Below are 21,306 nucleotides of genomic sequence, written 5' to 3' on the forward strand. Positions count from 1 at the left end.
ACACTGAGGGTGGTGAAACACTGGAACAGGTTGCCCAGAGAGGTGGTGGATGCGCCATCCCTGGAAACATTCAAGGCCAGGTTGGATGGGGCTCTGAGCAACCTGATCTAGTTGGGGATGTCCCTGCTTCTTGCAGGGGTTTGGACTTGGTGACCTTTAAAGGTCCCTTCCAACCCAAACCATTCTATGAAAAACCTACCCTTTAAATGACTGAAAGTAAAAAAAACCCTCAGATATGCTGAAGGGAAAAATTCAACTATAGTATGACAAGACATAAAAGAGAGGGATTCTTCTCCCTCCCTGGAGCTGCTCCCCCATGTGTCTGAGATGGACTATTATAATCTCCTTTAAGTTTCTGGGGCTTTTATGAGTATGCTATTATTAGCCTTATCCACATTCTCAGACTTAATTGAAAAAGGTTCTTGGTTATGAAAGGACATGTAGATTTTCCACACCAGTAGACAGCTAATTAGAAGAGCATGGCTTTCCTTAAGAGACAGGCAGCAATCAAGGGCTACAAAAGGAATTAAGGCTATATCAGGTCAATGACTCCCAAAAGTTAAGGAGATTGTGCCCACTCCTTATTCTGAGTGTCTGATCAAAAGAGACAGCCTTTGACTCCTTGTGGCACTTATCTAATGCTAGACCTTTCTTGACTGTTTAGCGAGCCTGTTTCTTAAATAGAACAACCTCACTAAGGGCCAGATTTTCAAAGTCCAAATGAAAATAGTTAGTTCTACTTTGAGAGAGGGAAATGGATTAGTTGATCTCTCGAGATCCTTTGTAATTGCATCCTTTATGATTCTGTAGGCATTAAGCAAAGTTTTCAAAAGAGCTTAAGAAGTTCCTCACTGATTTCCATAGGATTTAGTCACTTAACCTGCTTAAATTCGTTTGAACATTTTGTTAGGTACCTACCAACAACTCGTAGTCTGGCCTTCCATCACTTTTCATATTTTTGTCACATTCATTTTGATCCCTTCAAGTCAGAGATGCACAGGCAGAATGTTGTTGAACAATTAATAATGTATGCATTTGAGAGGGTATGCAGCAAACTCCAATGGGCCAAAATTATCCTATGTTTAATAATGCTAAACTATGACAAATGCTCAGGCTTTGAACAGATTCTGCCCAAATATTTCCTTGCTGTTTCTTAAAAATCACTGTGATATTTTGCTTATTTTACTGACTCTTCATATTTTCCCAAGAAGTTGTACATGTTTAAAGAGTGATATAATACCTAACAATCTGTTCATTCTGTGAGTCTACATAAACCATCAATTGGCATCCAACAAATTCCAAACTGAAACAGAAGCTTTGGATTATTTTTTTTTTCCTTACTTGGAATTTTTCTGCTATAGTACAGAAGACTATTCCCATATGGCCCTACAGTTGCCTATAAAAGATTGCTATTAACTGCACTAAGCTAAAATTCCTAATTTTAATGTAACACTTAAGAAATGCCTTGGAAAAAAATTGTTACATGCACTTTTTTTTTTCCTATTGTCAACCAAACATTTCAGACATTTTTATCTCATTATTTACTTAAGGCCTTGTCTCACCTTATGTTGCAAAGCACTCACCAATGCTTGTCTCTTCTGCCAACTCCCAGGTAGTCTGGTACAAAAAATAATGCAATACATCACCACAGGTTTTACCTGTTGATAGCGTACAATTCTGTCAAATTCAGGTTGGAAACAGTTGCTTTATGCAGTGCTTGCTGGGGTTTGTGCACCACAAACATGTTGCTAGGAAAATATATCAAAACCTTGACAAAGAATAGCATTTCTTGAAACGTCAAACCACTGAGCCATATCTTGGCTGTTAGAAATTGGCATAGATCCCCCTGAAGGCAGCAGTGCTGTGCCAGTACACTCGGGCTGTAGGACTGGTCCACAGTCATTAGCTGTTACCTAGCAAAGGTACCATCCTGTGTTGCTTTGCTTTTAATCTTAGGCCGAGGATTTTTCTTTTTCCGGAGTAGAAAGCCTGGATTTTTTAAATATACTACTAAATCAATATTGTCATTTAAAATGTCTGCAGTACCTTTTCAAAGCAGCGGGTGGCACTTGCAGAGCAACAATGTTCTGTGATTTAGCTTCTTTTGCAACATTTACAGTGGGTTTTTTTGCTTTGTCCATGTCGTTTTGGACAAATGAGATTTCATAAGATGTAGCATTCCAATCAAGTTCACACTGACTGGATTGAGTCGTTTTGTCTGCCTGAAGTCTGTCCTGCCAACAGCAGCAGTGAAGGGTGCCAGCACTTGTGGAAGCAGCACTGCCTGCAGATCTCCTGATTCTGTGTCTACAGGCACATCTGTGTAAATAAACTCAAAGGAATGTAGGAATCAAGACATGAGCTTTATTCTTGGTTTCGTAGGAGCATATGCTTTCCGTCTGAAACCTTTTCATCCAGGAAATATTACTGGTAATTTGCTGACCTGTCGCAGCTGTTCCTTACAGATTAAAGTAGCCTGCAGGAGTTCTTTAAAATGTGTTGTTGAAAACATATTTAACAGTAATTAGATGCTGTTAGGTGATTTCAGGACAGTGTCTTATGCTAAAAAAATAATGCTCTATAGCAGGAAGCTATATGGCGCTGTTACTTCTGCACTGAGTGTACTTATAGGCTGGATAAAGATGTAAATAAATAAATAGTGGCTAATAAAGATACACTGAGGGTGTCCTCACAATACATCATGATCTGTAATAAAAAACCCAGCAGGCTAAACAGATATACCCTAAAATAACCTCAGTAGAGTATACTGTACTTATTTAATCAGAGCGAGTAATGTCTTTTGTACATTAACTCTGCTAATAATTTCCTCTGCAACATTCAAGCACTCGGCAGGTATCACAAGTTTTAATTGCCAGCCTCCTTCTACACCAGCATGCGCCATCTAGACATTATTAAACAAAACACTGATCATCACCCCCCTTTTCTGTTTGTATAGTTCCATTGCATTTGCTTAGTGTGCTATGCAAATTTGGAAAATTAAGTGGGAAGCAGTTTGCTTTATTTATCTAACATAAGAATAGGACACGTATTTTAAAAATCTATAATAATGTTTGATTTTCTTCCACACACATATTGACCTATGCATGTTGCTATTTGACTGACTGCTGACTCCTTTAAACATGAGAAATGGATCAATCATTAATATCTAAAAATATTATCTTGTATTGCTTTTTCTAGATATTTTAAATTTAGGATACATTCATCTGGATTCTGCTGAAGCAAGGACACCTAAGTCCTAAAGAGCAATGAGGACCATCATCTTCAAAAGCCATAATCTTTAGAAGTGCCTGGGTTGTATTTTCAGTTCCGTTTTGGATCACTGAGATCCGTAGACACCAAAGTATAGGATCTTATGCATGCTCATTTATTCCTGGATTAAAGAACTGGATACCTGCTTCCAGTCTGAATTCTATCACAATGCAGAGGCAGGCAGGATAGTAGCAAACCTTCAAAACTTCACCTAAGCCTCAGTCCATTGTGTATGCTCAGACTGGTCAGTACCCAAGAACATACTGTCTGAGGTGCAAGTTTCACAAGTAGTTCTTCTGAAAAGAAGTGCAGGAAAAGTAAATGCAGTATTTACAGAAGTAACCCAGTGTAACACCCTGTGTTCTGATCCCTTTCCCCAATCCTATGACTTCTTAGGCATTTATTTGTTTAAGCATCACTGAATAAAATTCATGAACAGCTTTCGGAGCAGGAAGTAGAACCCAGTCTTTTCTCCCCCATCTGAGTGGCTCCAGACATGGACTCCTTCCTACTGCTTCTTTTTGTCTCTCTGGCTCTGTGGATGTTGAATCTCTGGCTGTGCGATGGCCAAGTACCAGAGTGCAGCGGCATCCTTGCAAATCAACAAATCAAGACTACTAGGGTCTTCAATGAAGGCGTCAAAAAACAGGGAGTCAAACCACTTCCAGCTGAGGCATGCAAAGGATTTAGCAATATGCTTTTATGCAAAACATAAGCCGCTGCCTCCTTCTTTGTTAGTCTTACTTCCTAGACGGAGGATTCAGCAGTCCCTGGTAGAGTAATGTGCCTGATGTAAGTAGGCCTTGGTCTGGACCTGCCAGCAGCTTTTCTTGAGATGTTCTTCTTTGCTGGCACTAGATGGTTTAACACTTGGCTTGGAGAAGCACTATATCTGTCTGTATAAGCACCCAGACTCCTTGTAAAGTCTTTGAAAAGAAGTCAGCTCCTCGCTCCCACTTTCCTGGGCCACATTCCCTTGTTGACAACCTGGGTGAATTTCCCTGCTTGGACCATGCGCTTAACGCTGAGGTGTTTTGATACCTGTTCTGAACACCTAGCAGAAGTGGTCTGTGCCATATAGGAAGCTGTGGATAATTTCAGGAAAAATTCTTTGCCTTAGCTTTTTTCTGAAATCGGATGAGCAAAACCTGAAAGTTTAAAAGGAAATTAATGCTTTCTGTGTTTGAAATCCTTTCAAATTCTAAGATGTTAACAAGCAAAGAATTGTTCTGAGAAATAAATGGGCCTAACACATTAGTAGGCAGCACACTTTACTTCCCCTGATGTTTGATATAATTGCAATTATTCTAAAGCAATTCTTTGTAACAGGAAAAAAAACAACTGAAACAAAAGAGCTGTTTTTCCACCTTCATTATTCCTGTAAGTTTGATGTTCCTAGTTGAGCCCTAAAAAAATTATTAGCTAACATCTTGCAGAAGTATAGATACTCCTGTGGTTTGGAGATTTCTTTCTGCAGTCCTCATAAGGGGAAAAAATCAGTCATGTGGGATTCCAGTTACTAATCACTAACATTAGAAAAAAAAATGTGTAAGAGTTGCCATTGCTTTCAACATTGTCAGTTATTTCTAAAACCATAATAAGGCACCATGCTGATAAAGCACTAAACCTGTGCTGAGGTACTACAAATGAGTTAAAACCTACACAAATATGTTTCAATATATGAACTATTTACCCTTACACAATATTTAATATAATGGTATCTCTCATACTGTGATTTTCAGTTCATTTTGATGTTAACCATATCCAAGCAACAGAACAATTTTTTTGTTTTATATTCAATGATTCTGTTACTATTTTTTAAATCTTGCCTGGAATTCCAATACTTTATTTTCCAAACTACATTCTGAAATATTGCATACTTTATTTCAGTTTTCAAGTTGCAGGTTTTTAAAGGAACGTACAGAATCTCAAAATAGTGATGGTTTCAAATCATCTATGTTCTTACTTCCACAGGCTGTACAGAGATGGGTTAGGACTTGAGAAAGGTTAAAGGGGCCACACTTGAAACAGCAAGTGTTAGGAAAGAGATCGTAGCTTGCTGTTACGGGTGTGGTTTAAAAAGCAATAGCCATTTTATTAAGGACAGCTAGTATAATTAACAAATTTTAAGGTATTTTTTAGGCTTCTAATTTTCTCCAAAGTAAGACATCTTAACTGTCAATCAGAGTCAATCAGATTCCTGACAGAAGTTCTAGCAAAATTGTTTGTCAAGTGACTCTGGATTTGGGGTAGCGTTTACAAATCTATTACATCCTTAGGTCAGACACAGGTCAATTAAACAAATCCAGTATTTGTAATAAATAGTTTTAAAGACATGTGCTTAAAGATTCCATTTCAGATTGAACAGAAACAGTGCACAGCTGGGAGTTGCCAGATCTTTCTCAACCATTTGCTTCAAAATAATGATCTCCAACCAGTTGACCGAGTTAAGTTATACAAGGTGCCGGAGGCTTTCTGTTCATCAGAGGTGCAGTTCATCAGCTAAATTCTTCTGCTGTGATTTGTTCCTTGATTTGCCATGTTTGTTTCTACTTGCTTAGGAAATAAGTGCTTGGTTTTTCTTGTATCCCAGTCCTTTCTTTTAATGTCCAGGAAGCCATGAGAATATAGCCATGTTCATGAGAATATGCCTAAAACACTGTTCCTGACAAGAGGCAAACATAAGCACATTTTGCTTACTGCATTTTTTGCTCTACATTGGGATAGGGGAAAGGGAAAAAAAAAAAAAGGATAGCGAAGATGGCAAGGGCAAGAACAGGCAGGCAGGTCTGGTTTCAGGAGGAACAGGAGACCTACTTTCATCTCGCCTAACTTTAAGCACTGAAATGAGACATCTGAGGTTTGTTAGCTGGCTCTTCTGTATAGCCAAGGCATCTCTAGTGTATGATCCAGCCTAGTCAAAATCCAGAGTGGAAGCAAAGTAGCAAGGATCAAGATAAAGGTGTGACTTGGCCAACCAGGAAGAAGATAAATTTGTAATAAAGGGAATAATATTAGTGCTAATCAACAAAACTGTCTGCTTCTTTGCACCCAGAACTAGCTAAGGATTGGGATAGGGAGGCTGAATTCTGCAAGTAATAAGGCCAGGATCTTACACATTCCTCGATGAATTTACTTTGTGTGACCCTTTTGATCTTTTCCACCATCCTTTTCCTGGAATAGGACAACCATGCCACAGACTGTGAAAATCAGCTTTATGTTAGAGAACACTACGTGTTTAATTTGACATACACTCAGAATCATAATATTTCATTGGTCTGTCAAATGCTATATTTTATGGCAATTAAAAAGTACACTGTCTTTTTCTTAATTTTATAGCTTCGTAAATCTGTTTTCAGCATCAGAGCAAGAAACCTTCTGGAAAAAGAGACAGCAATCAATAAAATTCTAAGGTAAGAGTCAGCAGTGATTCGATATTGTTTTGACTGTCGTGTGATTTCTTGTAACCTTGTTTTTTGTGAATGCTACTGTATGTGTAATATTTATGATAGTGTATCCTTTTGTAGTACATCTATTGCCTTCATTATCGAAGATGGATTGCTCTTTTCTCTGGATGTATTATATGCTTGAACAGCAACTAGAGAGAGATTGTTATTCCTCAGTATGTATATGAATCCTGTTTTACACAGAAAGGTTATTTTTCAGCTCTTTTCACATCTTCCTTCTAAATTAACTAAAAAAATGTCTCTTCATAAGCACTGTTGTTTTACCTAAAGAATTCTAGCCTAGTTCTTGCATATATATGCATATAAACATTCACAGGGGTTGTACGCTAGAAAGCAGAGACTACAGCTAATCATATTCTAGGCAGGAAATGTACAATGAAGAAAACTTCAAAACTGTGCTTCTGTAGAAGGATTTCCTGAATGTTTTATTAATGATAACTCATTTTGGTACTCCATATCAAGTAAGTACTCAGCACTGTAAGTAAATAGTGCACTCCTAAGTTTCCAAGACCCTTGTCTGAAGTTACCATGTGAGTAACACCATGATGCAGTGTTTCATGCCACTATTGGTTTTACATTAGAATTATTGTTGTTGGTATGAGGTGCATTAGCAATGCCAACAATTTATAGATCATTGTTTTTTTTTTTTTAATTTACATTCTCACTAAAGCAGGTGCATCTCCAGAATATTGTGAATGACTGGTCCCAGGTAAATAAGCAGTATAAACAGGAATAACTGATCTGAGAACTGCAGCTGCAGGATTAGATTAAGTATGGCAGTGTTCTGTGAGGAGCAGTGCACTAGGAATTCAGTGTGATTTCTGAATTGTGAAGTTTCTTGAAAAGTGCCTAGTAATTGCATGCTATTTGGGAAATATTGCAGCTCTTTAGTTCTTTTTAATACTCTGTAAGAATACAGCACAGGGAGAACTGTAGAAATTAATGTGCAACTTTATCTATCTTTAAACCCATGGTAATGAAAACAGGAACAATTACTAATTCAAATAAATGCTCTTTGTCAAATTATTATTGAGAAATGTAACTACAAGACCACAAGTATTCCATTTTAACAAAACTTAGGGCTTTATTTTGTGTTTCTTTCAGTTAAGTGTATGTACCTTGGTTTTACAGGATATTACTGTTATTGATAGAGAAATACAAGTCTCTTTGTCCTAATCAAAAACCTTCTCAAAATATGATTTTAGATACAAACTTCATGGCAGTGTTTAATTAAAACATTTCTAATTAAATTCTATGTAATATTACAACTGTGAAATGTTATTGACATCTCTAGAGTTACACACGTGTCAATTTGTTTGGCATGTTTCTTATACGATACCACAGAGGAAACATGTAGACAAAGATAATACCATACTGGTTTATATTTAAAAATGTTTAAAAACCCATGACATCTGTAGGGGCTATGTTCTTTCTGATGCAGAAGAATAAATGAAGTCCTACAAATTGAAATTCAGAATTCTGATTAATTTTTCCATCAGCGCAGAACTTTCTCCTTTTCAGGAGAAGTCTGAAGCAAAGTGGGAGGAAAATCCAAGGAAACCATTGTTTGGGCTTCTCTAAATTCTCAGAGGTCCTAGGACAGAATTGGAAATCAGTCCTTCCAGTTTCAATCCTGCTAACTTCCACTTGGTCACTCAGAGTACAACTTTTGCGAAATTTTTTTATCTTAGAGGGTTTCTTATCAATTCACTTCCAAATTCCTCTGATTAAAAAAAAATTCAGAGGCAGAAAAATAGAGTTTTAATCTATTCATCTGTTACTTTAATTAATCCATTAATTTCATATGCGTTGATTGTGCTTTCCTCTCTGCTTCTTGTGTCTTTGTTGATGAACTTTTGAGAAACACAGAGAAAAGGAGGACATTTCTGCCAAGTAAGCAGAATGTGGGATCATCTGTTCACTACTGCTTTCTAAGGATGCTTGTAAGTCATTTACAAAGAGACAGTCTGTAATCTCCTCTTGACAAAAAGGAACAAATACTGTTTATTGTTCCTTGTCACTGCTTCAGAATTGTGACATAAGCTCTGAACTGTGACATCTGTTCCAGCATAAGAAAATTGTGTTCATGGTATATCTGGTGGGCATGCTGATGGAAAGCATTGCTAGTGATGGGCCTGCTGGTCCTGAGCACTGCCAGTGTTTCCATGTTGACACCAGCATTGGTGCAGGGGAGTTTTACAAACAGAAAAAGAAGTTATAAGAAAGGATAAAATTTACAGGTGAAACTTTGGATTAATTTCAGAGAACACAGGAAAACTTGAACGTGCAAGACATGAGAGGCTCTCTTTCTTATTTTTACTTTAATTGTAAATGCTGTATACTCCTTAACAAAAGTAGCTGAGGCTCAGCTATTAAGAATATTCGACAAAACTAAAAATGGTGTTTATACCCAGAACAATAAGAGATAACTGAGGATGTCCATTCTTAAAAGATCCCTTCTAACATCTTTTTAATTTTTGTCTGCCTGCATTAAGGAGCTTTTATCTAAAGCAATGCCTCTTCACAGTAAAACTGCCCATGGGCAACTTCAACTTGATCAAATTGCCATACTGAAAAGAGAATTTTAAGTTGGTGCTATCTTAAGTCCACCTCTTACCTTTTCCTCCATACTTTTTAAACCTTGTCAAATTATATTGTAATCCAATTCTGAATGTTTCAACATAACCAACCACATAGAAGGAATATGCATTACACACAGGTACCTTTATGTCTCTCTTGTGGATCTTTCTCTACTCAAACTTTGTTTTTCCCTTTATATACTGAACTGCAGCCTGACATCTTCTTCCCCAAGAGGAGAAAGAAGGGCATAAATAGCCCAAGACCACCCAGAGAGACAGTTCATGTATTCAATGTCGATGTCTCACCTGCTCATCTAATGTTACATTACGCCGCAAAAATGGAGATCTCAGGTCTCTTAATTTTCCTGCAACTTTCTTACGCGCTCCAAAGAAACCACCTATTTTCTGAAGATCCTTGCTTGGAAACCGACCTTCACCTTGCCTCCTTGAGGTCTTGGTGCAGTTGGTCCTGGGAACAGAGTCAAGGATGTAGCAACTACTGTCCTGGGTGCTCACACTCTGACCAGTTATTTACACCACCCTTGTCAGAGCACAGAGAGGCTTGACTCTTCATATAAATCCATTGTGAGGTGGGGACTTCACCCTTCTGAGGAAAGTAAAATGAGATGAAAGTGAGTTATAGACAGTAAAGCAACTTTTTCAGAACACACTCACGTTTAGTAGTGCTCTGAATTCCAAACAGCTTCATTTCTTTCTGAAAATTATGATGCATTTCCCTCAGCAGCAATAACCACAACTTCTAGGATATTTCATTACTCTGCCTATCGTCAGTGTTTCCCACTTTTGTCTCACTGTCTCTTCCCATGGACACTGCTTTTTGTCTTAAAAGCAAGTTTTGTCCCTGTGGTTCTTGTGACCCTCATTCCTTATGGGATAATTATCTAAGAATGGGTGTCTAGTCCTTTGTTAGTCCCACTGGCTTTCTGAAGTAGAGAGGGTGGATAAGATCCAAACAAAATGTTGTGTATAAAGCAGTGCATTCTCTCCAGTGCTGAGGATAAATTGTAAACAGCACAGAATGATGGGGGAACTGAGCAAATTAAAAGTAGTCTCACATAGTCCAAAATATAATAAAAGTATCAGTAGTGCAGAACTTGATTTTAGTCTCTATTAAACCAAGCTTCACAGAATCACAGAATGGCTGAGGTTGAAAGGGACCTCTGGAGGTCATCTGACCCAACCTTCCTACTCAAGCAGGGCCACCCAGAGCCAGCTGAAACAACTTTTGAATATCTCCAAGGATGGAGATTCCACAAGCTCTCTGAGTAACCTGTGCCAGTACTCAGAAACCCTCACGGAAGAGTTTATGCCCTTATTTTCTGAAATACAAGGAATAACTGAAAAGTTCTCTGGTCTGTTAATAAGCAAATCAAATTCACCAAAATCACACCAAAAAAAATGATAAAATATATATTGTGATAGTTTGGGAAAGTAATATTTTGTACATGGACAGCTTTTTATTTGCTTTTCATTACAGCTGGTGCTATAGTCAAACTGTAAACTGATGCTAGGGGTATGCAATAGGATTTTCACTGTTCTAGTCAAGATCTGTCTGGTGCATTTACTAGACCTGAGGGAATAACATAGCTCATGCTTAAGTGGAACTTTCAGTTTCATAAACAGCTAATTGAGTGAAGCGCATTTATCTTATATTTGAAACTGAGACTGCTGTGAGTCCATCTTGGAGGAAAAAAAAAAAACAACCAACCTTAATTCAAGCAATTATTATTATCCAGTTCTACTAATTTACTGATATGCTAGAAGATAATTCAGACTGTATTCATACAAGTATTTCTGCAAAATACAGCAGTTTTTGTTCTGAATATTAGAATGAGCAAGAAACTAAATTCTCTGTGTTTCTAGGAAAGGTATAAAGCTAATCTCTGAATAGATTATCTCTGGACACTAATACAGTAGTATAATACACCACCTCTTGTAAGAGAATGAGCAGATATTTTCATTAAATTGTTTATCACAGGAACATAGAGGTTTTGGTTGGAAGGGAAATTTGGAGGCTATGTTGTTCAACTGCCCACTTGAAGTAGGACTGTTGCTAACGCTGAATCAGATCAGCTTTGTGTCTTCTACCCACTCTGATTCCAGCAGTGCATTACTCTGCCCTTGAGAGAGAGTTTTCCTGATGTTCAGTCTGAACCCTCCAAGACACAGTTTCTGGCCATTGCTCACTGTTCTGTCATCTCGCAGTAACAAGAGTTTTGCTTCATGCTTTAACTTCCTCTTCATGAAAACAAACAAGCCCAGCTTTCTCAAGTCTCCCTGGAGGTCATGTGCTGTAGGCCACAGACCTCTTGTACCTACCCCTACATTTCAGCATTCTTCTTGGAGTACCCAGAACTGTGTCACAGATGCAGCCTCTCCAGCTCTCAGTAGAGGAGGGGTAATAACTTCCCTCTATCTGCTGGCTACCCTCCTCCTTAATATAGTAGGCAGTTTGCCTTACTGATAACAAGAACACATTCATCCAGTTATCATCCAGGTAACTCCATCCCATCCAGACCCCGTCCGCAGTGTAACTCACAGATTTTCCTCAGCTTTTCTCAGCCAGCACTTCACAGCCTGCATGGATGCATGGAGCTGTTCTGTACCAGGTATGAAATTTTGCACCTTTCCTTGTCTGACTTCCTGAAGCTTTTGATGACTCAATCCTCAAGTTTATCAGGGTCCTTCTGGTTTAATACTCTACTATTCAGCATGTCAAATGCTATTCTTCTCTTGTTCACACAGCCAGTCTTTTCATCATAGAAGGCATAGCCTTGGTATCCTTTACTAGAAATTTGCTTGCATTAAATAACTGACTTGCATTAGTCAGTTTTAAATCACTTACAAGAGATTTCTCTGTACATAATTTATGTTTTCTCTCTTAAGAATACAATATCTTTCTCCACAACCAAGAGGCTTTGATACCATGCATTTCTCAGAACAAATGTTCCAGTTAAGCTCAGATGGTGATTGTTGTCACCAGGAGCAAAATCCAGACTTAGTCATCAGCACCTTCTTAAATCTCCACAAGCGTATGACATCATTGGATTTCACCTGCCTCCTGCAAAGACAAACAGAAAGAAATACTGGAATGCAGAAATCCATTGGTAAGAAGTAGCTCTATTTTATGGGTTTTGTGCCAAGGGACCACCATGTCATAGGGCACTGTAAAGCTTTGTTGTGAAGAAGAGTTAGCAGGCTGTGCAGTCTCCAACACTGCAGGTATGGAAAAGGAAGTTAAAACAACATCAGCCCAGAATAATCTAGAAATCGTTGATCCTGCTTTGAGAGAGGTCATAGGCTAGGTGGCACTTTGAGATTCCTTCTTCTCCATTGATTCTATCAACTCTATCAACAATTTTCTCATAATCCGAGGAAAATAATTATTATACAAACATCTGGTAGAAGAAAAGCTGAAACAGCAAAATAAGAATGACAAAGAGAATACAAAACTTCTAAAGGAAAGAAAGTATGCTACCATAGTTCCACAGACTGAGCAGACACTAAAGAAAATAAATGACTATTTGCTTTTTCCTTAGGGGCATACAGAAGGAAACAAGAAAAAACATGGAAAAGAAAAACCATGAATTATCCAAGCTGCATTAATAATTCCTTTTATTTTACCAGCCAAATCCAATTATTTCTTTTAAAATAGTGTGTTTTTCCCAAACAACAGTAGTGTAGCTGTGGTGAAAATGTACGTTTTGCTTGCTTTTCAGATGGTGCCTTATTGAATTAAATTTATAAAATGAAAGAGAGAAACACTAGAATACCTGTCACATGTAACCATATTTTCCAAGTTAGATGGAAGTATAATGATAACATAGAAATATTTAGTAAGAGTAGAGAGTCGTAGTGAAAACAGTGCTGAATGATGTTGATAACTGAGTGTTTTACTTAAGTGTACCACACTGCTAAGACTTCACTGTGAGCACGTTTCAGGGAGAACAAGAACAAAAGTACACAGTAATATATGCAATTACTACAGAACACATAAATATTCACTCATTAAAATAAAATCAGAAAAACAACAAATCAGTGTTATACTGGGATGCAAGAAGATGAGCAAACACTTGTTGCGGAAAGGATGCCTCCTTAAAAAGTCCAGGAGTGAGCCATATGGATACCATCTGTAAGAGACCTCATAATGTTCATTAAAGGTATTGTATTTTGAAGTATTTATTAAGGCATTTAACATTTTGCATTAACTCAAAGAACATTACTTGAACACTCTGTTCATTACTTATTTTTTCAGGGGTTCCAAATCATGAAATAGTTTAAAGGACTTCAAATTTTGGACCTCATAACTGTTCTCAGGTAATACAAACTATGTAGTATTCCAGTATTGTATTGTTCTGTATGATTTTAACCTGTAGCCTGGCTTTCTGACAAGCTACAAAAATGCATTTTCTTTTTCAGGGTATTTTATTCCATTTTTGCTTTTCAAGGCAAATTTAGAGGATGTAGTTTGCAGCTGCTGAACTGTGTTCAGAGTTCTGCAAGTACAAAGTCCAGAAGCTTGACATATTTCTTGCCTCTTCTCCTTTGTTTTGTAACTTCCCCTTTCCTCCACAAGTGAACATGAAGCTATATCATAGAGGTGATATGGGAAGATGGGAAGGACAATTTTAGTTTATAAAAAAAAAAAGGAATTTTGCCTGCATTGTGCAAAGAAAGGTCAAAAGATTCTGACCAACTGCAGTTATGTGAAGATGTATCAAGTCAAGAAAACATTTATTTTTAACTCTAATTTTCAAACCACTGAATTTTTTAAACTGTGACACAGTAATTGTCCTAGGTGTGGGACTCACCTCCAGGCTACCAGATCTGCCTATGAGCTAAGTGTTGAAACTGTCGTCAAGTTGATAGAGATCTGGTTGATACAGACAGTGCAGCCCAGTGAGATCTTTGGCTGATGACTTTGTCTTTAGATGCCCACTTTATAATTACTTGAATATCTTCCAAACATCATTAATTAAATTAATTGACCAAGCGTTCAATGAAGTTGCCCACATATGGACATCAAATAATGTATGAGATGCCAGAGGATGTCCAAGACATCCTCTTGAGGACAGCAGGTAATTCAGAATTTTGTAGGGAGTGCTGGAGCAGAAGCTGGAAACAAGGCAAAATACTGTAAGGCAATGGAGATGGCACCAGCCACCTCTGTACAACCAGTTTAATGGAGTCCTACGTCTCCGCTGATTATGAGGGAAGCCTGGACACATGGGTCACATGTAGGCACCAAGAGTAAGCACTTAAGCGTAGCTGTCTACAATAAGAAGTCAAATCCTATTGTAGATTTTAAAATAGACTGCGTTGCTCTTCTGAAAACTTCACGGCACCTGCCTTCTCTTTCAGAAGTCCCTGAAGATCTGCAACTCTAGGTGCCTAAAGAGCTGAAAAAATATCCAGTTCCTGAGTTTCAAGGAAAACAAAGTATGGCTTTTACTGAGAGTTAATGCAGGGAAGATTAAGGCAATAATTCCCATCAAGTGCAGGATGTCGGGAGACAGGCTGTGAAAAGTAGCTACAGCTTTTTCAGGACTGCATCTTTGTCTCTGAAAAAAAAAAAATTATTTGCAGTTACTTGATAACAATTTCTGATCTGTATGCTATACAACTGTTTTTTCATTATTTCTCTGTTGACTTTGTTAGGAGCTACAGGGCTTTCAGAGTTTGAAAATGAGGCAATGGATATAAATTCTAAATATGGATTTAGGAATCTAATTTAAGCAGACATCATAGATAATCCTGAGAGTCTTTCTCTAGGTGTTACCCTTTATGCATGCCCATTCTGTATAGTACATGGTTAAGTGTATTTTATTATATCATTAAGAATCAAAGAGGCCATCTTGTTCATTGGTCAGGTAAAGAATTTATTGTTGCAGTTAGTATCTCTTTTGTTATAGACACTAAGAGTTTTGTAACTTGGTATTCAAGTAACCTGTGTACAAAGACATGAAAAGTTTGTCTGCAGGTCACTTTTTGATGTAAAAAAAATAATTTCTAACTGTTAAAAGCAGAGCACAGTAATTTATATTTACAGAAAAAAAAAAGATGTTACTCTCTTTGTCACAGCAAGGAGCCTCTGTACAGAAGTCAGACCCCAGAACTTCCCATGGTTTCTGCTGGGAAAAACTGGATTGTCATTTTAATGGAGTTCAGTAGGATCTGTTTTTAGGAAATAATTTTTATCTGGGTTTTTTGTTTGTTTTTTTCTACAAGGAAATTGCTCAGGTGTTCAAATGATATCTCTGTTGTCTTCTGACAGTGTTATGTAGTCTCATCCTCCATAACATAATGCTTAAAATCCATGGATATTATAATGTTCGTGATTTGGCTAACATAAGCTGTGTTTTATAAGATATACAGTAATTTTCTTAAATGGCATAATGCTTCAGTTCAGTGTAGTGTAACCTAATGCAATAACGAGCATAGCACAATGTATTTTTCTAGCATGCTAGTATGATTGACAGTGATGACACTGACAAGCATTCTAAGCTTCTTATTTTTGTTGCAGGTGTCACTTTGGATCCTATCATTTAATGTGTGTAAGTCCAAAAGAAGGAGAAGTAGTGAAGAAGAGTGAAAAAGTGAAAAACAAATTCATAGTGAGGAAAGATCATGCCACCAAGCATGATCATCCCATGCTGTCAAGGACAGCATTTTTCCAAGCCTTACGATAGACTGGCAAATAGAGTGCTCACTCCAATAGCATGTAGTTTTTTTCATGTTTTCAAAAAAAATGGAGATTTGATTCATTAAAAAGTATGAAATATTACCAGCTGGGTCTTGTGTGAGTTTCTCTGAATAACTGCATAGCACAAAATGAGCAATAAGGTGTGCACTGTGTAAACTTAAAATTGCAGCATTCCTGAAAAGTTAGAATATTTTTCCAAAGTTGAAATTCCATTTCTCAGCAATTGGCAGAGTTGTATGAGCACTTTTAATGGAAACTTCTTTTTTTCTTAAGCAAATCTATTTCATTGTAGCCAGCAAAATAAAGATATGCATGCTCTGTTTAGCTGTAGCACACTTATTAACCAACAAATAGTAATTTCTGCCAAAATAGTGTTAAATGTGTTTGCCAAATTCAACAAAAGCAAAATGAAACAAATGAGCAAACAAGTGAAAAAATCCACAAAAAAAAAAATATATGCTGCAAGTTCAATGCATTCCCAGAGAGCAGATATTTCATATTACAGGATATCAATATACAGTTTTTGTTTCAAACCATATATGGTCCCAGTTATGTGGAAGAACGCTCAAAGATGTGCTATAAGTTATTAATCTTGAGTGTGTACATAAATATTTTACCACGTACAGCCCTGAGAGAGAGCTGCCCCAAAATGGCAGCTGTACTTGTACCATTTCCCTCTTTGTTGCTGAGAAGCTGGTTTTACTGATGATTAGTGCATTGCTGGACCCTTTTCACACTTAGTAAAGTCTTAAGGGACCATAAATTCTACAGCAAACAGAAAAAAAACCAAACATGGGTCTTGCTAAGGCATGGAGAAGGTTCATCAGATGACTGGTTGTGTTGCAGAGTGGGGACCATTGCCTTGGAAATTTTCATGGAAAGCCCATTTTTGTTTTATTGTTATTGTCTGTTAAGCTGTACAGTTGCTTGCCAGAAAGCCAGACTGACTTATCTGAACCTGCTACCTCGGACATTGTCATTTATACTGAAAACTCTATGTCATCGTTGTTATATTTCTTCATAGGGCCTGCACTAGACAACGCATGCTGAGCGGATCCTTTGAGGGGCAGCCTGCAAAGGAGAGGTCAATACTTAGTGTCCAGCATCATATACGACAAGAACGCAGGTAACTTGGACAGAAAGGATTGTTTAATAATATTCTTAAAATAAAGGTGAAGGAAATAATTAAATTTAAGCAATACCTAGTGTGTGGAAAACTGAAATTACTTACTTGTACAAAGAACTGAATTCTACATTCTTCATTGTAACCATAATGGAATTCATTGTACTGTAAAAATGGAAAAAAAAATGCCTTTTTATTTCAAATGTCATTTCCTTTACCAACTACAAAGCTATCAATTTAAAGATCAGAAGGAAAGAAATTGGCTTATGTTAGACTGAGTTGAAAACAATTGAAGAACATACAAGCCTCTGATGTTAGAGAGAGAAAAATGATAAGAATTCGAGGTATTGTGTGGCTGGAGAGCAGTGCTTTATAATGACCATCCTATAAAGGTCAAAATTTCATCTTGAGATGTATCGTTAAATTGATTATGATTGTTTCAGGTCACTGAGACATGGTTCCAACAGCCAGCGAATCAGCAGAGGAAAATCTCTTGAAACGTTGACTCAAGATGTAAGTCCTCATAGAAATGATGGTTTCAGTTTGAGAATTTAAGAAATAAGAATATGTACTATGTAAGAAATGCTTGTGTAAGACTAGTGTCTGTGATCTTGTTTACAATTTGTCTTTTGAAATCTTGATATGAAATCATAAAAAAAATACTGTAATTGCATTAGAATTATCCTCAAAATAATTGACATGGTTATTTCACTGATAGACTGACTGGTTTTGAAACACTTGCTGAGATAGATTCACTGAAGCTGTAGACACTACATTAGAAACACAATTGCTACCTAGGACACCTTAAAAAGCCTTATTCTGGAATTACACAAATCACTCAGGCTGGCAAAACAGCACTTCAAAATTTCCGATGGAAGTTTAATAACATTTTTCAAGTATGAGAACTGTCAGACAAAAGGACAAAGACTAAAAAAGAGAGTAGTAATCATGGATTTCACTGTTGGTATAGTTTGATGCAGTTAAGTGCATTTTCACTTCTGCAAATTCATAATGATGTTTTGTGGATCTCTGTGACTATGAAAATTCAAGGGGCAATATTAGTACCTCCATTTCCAATCTATGATGGTAATTTTCTAGATGTACTTCATACTTAAAAACAACTGCATAAGAAGCAATTGATTGATTACCCTACACACTGGTAGAAAGAAACTGTAGGATACTGATCTTTTAAAGCAAATGTGGCTTTCCTTGTGTCCAGTAGTAAGGGTAACACCCAGAATTACTACTCTGGGAGTGCTCCAAAGACTCACTTAACTCAGAATAGTAATACTGATTGTACTCTCCACTGGATGAGCTCTGGCAACTGTCCTCCCTCTCTGTCCCCCATCCCTGCACACTGCAGTCACTAACTGTATGTTCTGCACAACTTGCTGCCTGACAGCATATGCAGCAGGCTTGAGAAGCTGAAAGGATGTTGAAATCCTTTTCTTTCGCAGTCTTTGCCCTTAGCAGCTTTGATGGTATTCATTCCAGTTCAAAGAGATCGGCTGAGCTTACAGGACCTTTGCTTTTAAAGTTAAAAGTTGCGTTGGATGGGACTTCACGCATGAAATTAAAACTGAAATTAACCTTGATGAAAATAAGCAGCCTTGTGCTGTAGATAGAAAATACTGTACAGTATGCTTGACTGAGTTGATGTGAAGCACATTTGGAAATAAAGATTTTTAATTTGAATCTTTCTATGTAAAATACCATATCTTGTTTTCATCTGAAACATTACAAATAACAACTCACAGACCTCTTTTAAAAGGAATCGTTTTACTTCTAGCACTCCAACACAGTGAGATACAGAAATGCACAGAGAGAAGACAGTGAGATAAAGATGATCCAAGAAAAAAAAGAACAAGCTGAAATGAAAAGGTATTTAAAAATCAAAAGTCTGAGTACACACTTTTCTGTATTAAGTATTCTTTGTATGAAGTAAAAAGTATTGAGGGTCATGATCAATAAGGAACAAAGTGTAAGGGATGTTTTTGCCAGGTGTATTGCATATCACTTAATAATTTACATTCTGTCTTTCAAAAGGAAAGTCCAAGAGGAGGAACTGCGAGAGAATCATCCATATTTTGACAAACCACTTTTCATAGTTGGTCGTGAACACAGATTCAGGAATTTCTGCAGAGTGGTGGTACGAGCTCGCTTCAATGCGTAAGTTTATTCCATATCAACAACTGGTTCAGAGAAGTGCTTACTTTCATGTCGTTAGAAATTTACATCTAACTTTTATTTTGAAAAGAAAACTGCATATAATGTGGTTCCCACGCAAGCTGGCAATCAGTCTTGCTGTTGGAGGAAAGGAAGCAATAACACGCTGTGTAAGGGCAGACATGTTTGAACAGTCTGCGATGCTGAGAAGGGACAAGACTGTGCAGAAATTGCAGGCATGAACTGAGAGGAAAGGGTAATGTTTTATACCCCAATGTTTAGACCTTGGGGAATCAACTTGCTATTCTCTTCCTATTCCTCGTCATAAGGCAAGAAGTCTTTATACACCAACAGTTACTCAAAGAAAAGAAAAAGGTGAAGAGAAATGAATCCACCTATGCTCATCCAAAAACTCTTTAGCCCATCATTAGAGACCTAGAATGGGATGGGGAGGTGTTCATCTGTGGGAGATAGAAGGAGAAAAGCTAAGACCAGGTGAAAACCAGGAAGACTCAGTAACTAAACTATAGGTGTACACGAGTGTGGCAGATACAGATCTATGCAGAAACAGCTTGATATAAAATCATCTCATAGCTTTTCTTTTATATCTCTGTCTATGCCTGACACTCTAATTTTGGAGGGTTAATGCATGTCACCTTGCAAACAGACGGTGTAAGACAGAAGATCGCTCAAGGCTGTGAGCTTGGCACTTGGAAGACTTGGTTTCAGCACCTGCTTTGCTATCAATTTTCTCTGTGCCCTTCAACAAATTACTTCTAGGTAGAACAACAGGAGGGTTAGATATCCACTTTGACAATATCCATATTTAAGTGTTCTGCCTCATGTTAAGTAGGTGCCTACTTTTCTATGCAACTAACTTGATTGCGGTTCACTGGTACGTGAAGCAGTTGCAAATTAAAACAGCAAAACAAAACACACAAACATGCATTCCCATCCAGTTGTCAAATACATGTCAGTGCCTGTTAGCATTGTGGAGTGCCCAAGGGTAACAGGTTATTTATATTATAAACAGTTTAATTAAAATGTTTGCAATTATAAGAATAAACTGATTTTGTTAAACAATCGGGGTTTTTTTATTATTATTTAAAACCTACCTGATTTATTCATTGTCCCACCCAGCTTGCCAAGTAAGCTATTCTAGCAATCTTTTTCAAACTGATAGGATACGTATTTTTTTCTAGTAAAAAGGGCTGAGGAATGCCACTATATACAATGTGGGGAAGAGGTATGAACTTAAGAAGACACAAAAATCAGTGGGCTCAGTGGGAAAGCACCAAAAACAGTATATTCTGTATACTGATTGGTGTAAGTGGCCTGTGGAAGGTGCCTCTTGTTCTTGTGCGCATCTTGCGTTCTTGTAATTCCTAACCATGAAATCTCTTCTGGTGGTAATGTGTCAAGTCAGGTCAGTCCATTTGTCACTTTAAGTTCGGTGAGAAAGAGATGACAATTTCACATCCCAATGGCTAGAGCCCTCATGTGGAATACAGGATACCTCAGTGCAGATCCTGTCTCTGCATGATTTGCTACAAGGATTTGAAAGATAAGTAAAAAGTGCCCCTAACCACTAGGGCAGGGAAGGCTTCTTGGATAGGATTCTTGTGGCTTCTTCTGCTGGAGCCATTCTGCTTTGCATAAAAGGGCTAAATGATTGCTGGAGCAAGAACTTAACTCATATCACCTAGATAGATGCCTGTTACTTATAGAGTGGTTCTCACTCTGCCTAATGGGTGTTTGGATACGGTAGGCAAACCACGGCAATTTCATAGGAAAATTCAGATATGGAGAATCTAGAAATATTCATCAGAAAATGATTGAAAAAGTAATAAAACAAACAGGACTTCATGAAGGATTTTGTGTGTGTGTGTCAGCTGAGGATATGGTCCAAGAGGTTTCGAGGTAAAAGGAGAGAACTCCTGAGGAAGCACTTTGGAACACAAAATTCAGGTTACCCCC

The 21,306-nt window shown here is 37.5% G+C and overlaps 1 protein-coding gene across 1 annotated transcript in view; it reads left to right on the forward strand.

Annotated features, from left to right (window-relative positions):
* The window catches only part of NALCN (sodium leak channel, non-selective), a 238,139-nt gene that overhangs the window by 184,983 nt on the left and 31,850 nt on the right, over window positions 1–21,306 (forward strand). The window contains exons 18-22 of the mRNA XM_086741316.1: window positions 6,610–6,683; window positions 17,065–17,166; window positions 17,607–17,676; window positions 18,953–19,044; window positions 19,210–19,332. Of these exons, the coding sequence (XP_086597442.1) occupies window positions 6,610–6,683; window positions 17,065–17,166; window positions 17,607–17,676; window positions 18,953–19,044; window positions 19,210–19,332 (461 nt within the window). The remainder of the gene's footprint in view (window positions 1–6,609; window positions 6,684–17,064; window positions 17,167–17,606; window positions 17,677–18,952; window positions 19,045–19,209; window positions 19,333–21,306) is intronic.

This window comes from Chlamydotis macqueenii, chromosome 1 (assembly GCF_036417535.1).
Source record: "Chlamydotis macqueenii isolate bChlMac1 chromosome 1, bChlMac1.mat, whole genome shotgun sequence".
Classification (NCBI taxonomy): Eukaryota; Metazoa; Chordata; class Aves; order Otidiformes; family Otididae; genus Chlamydotis; species Chlamydotis macqueenii.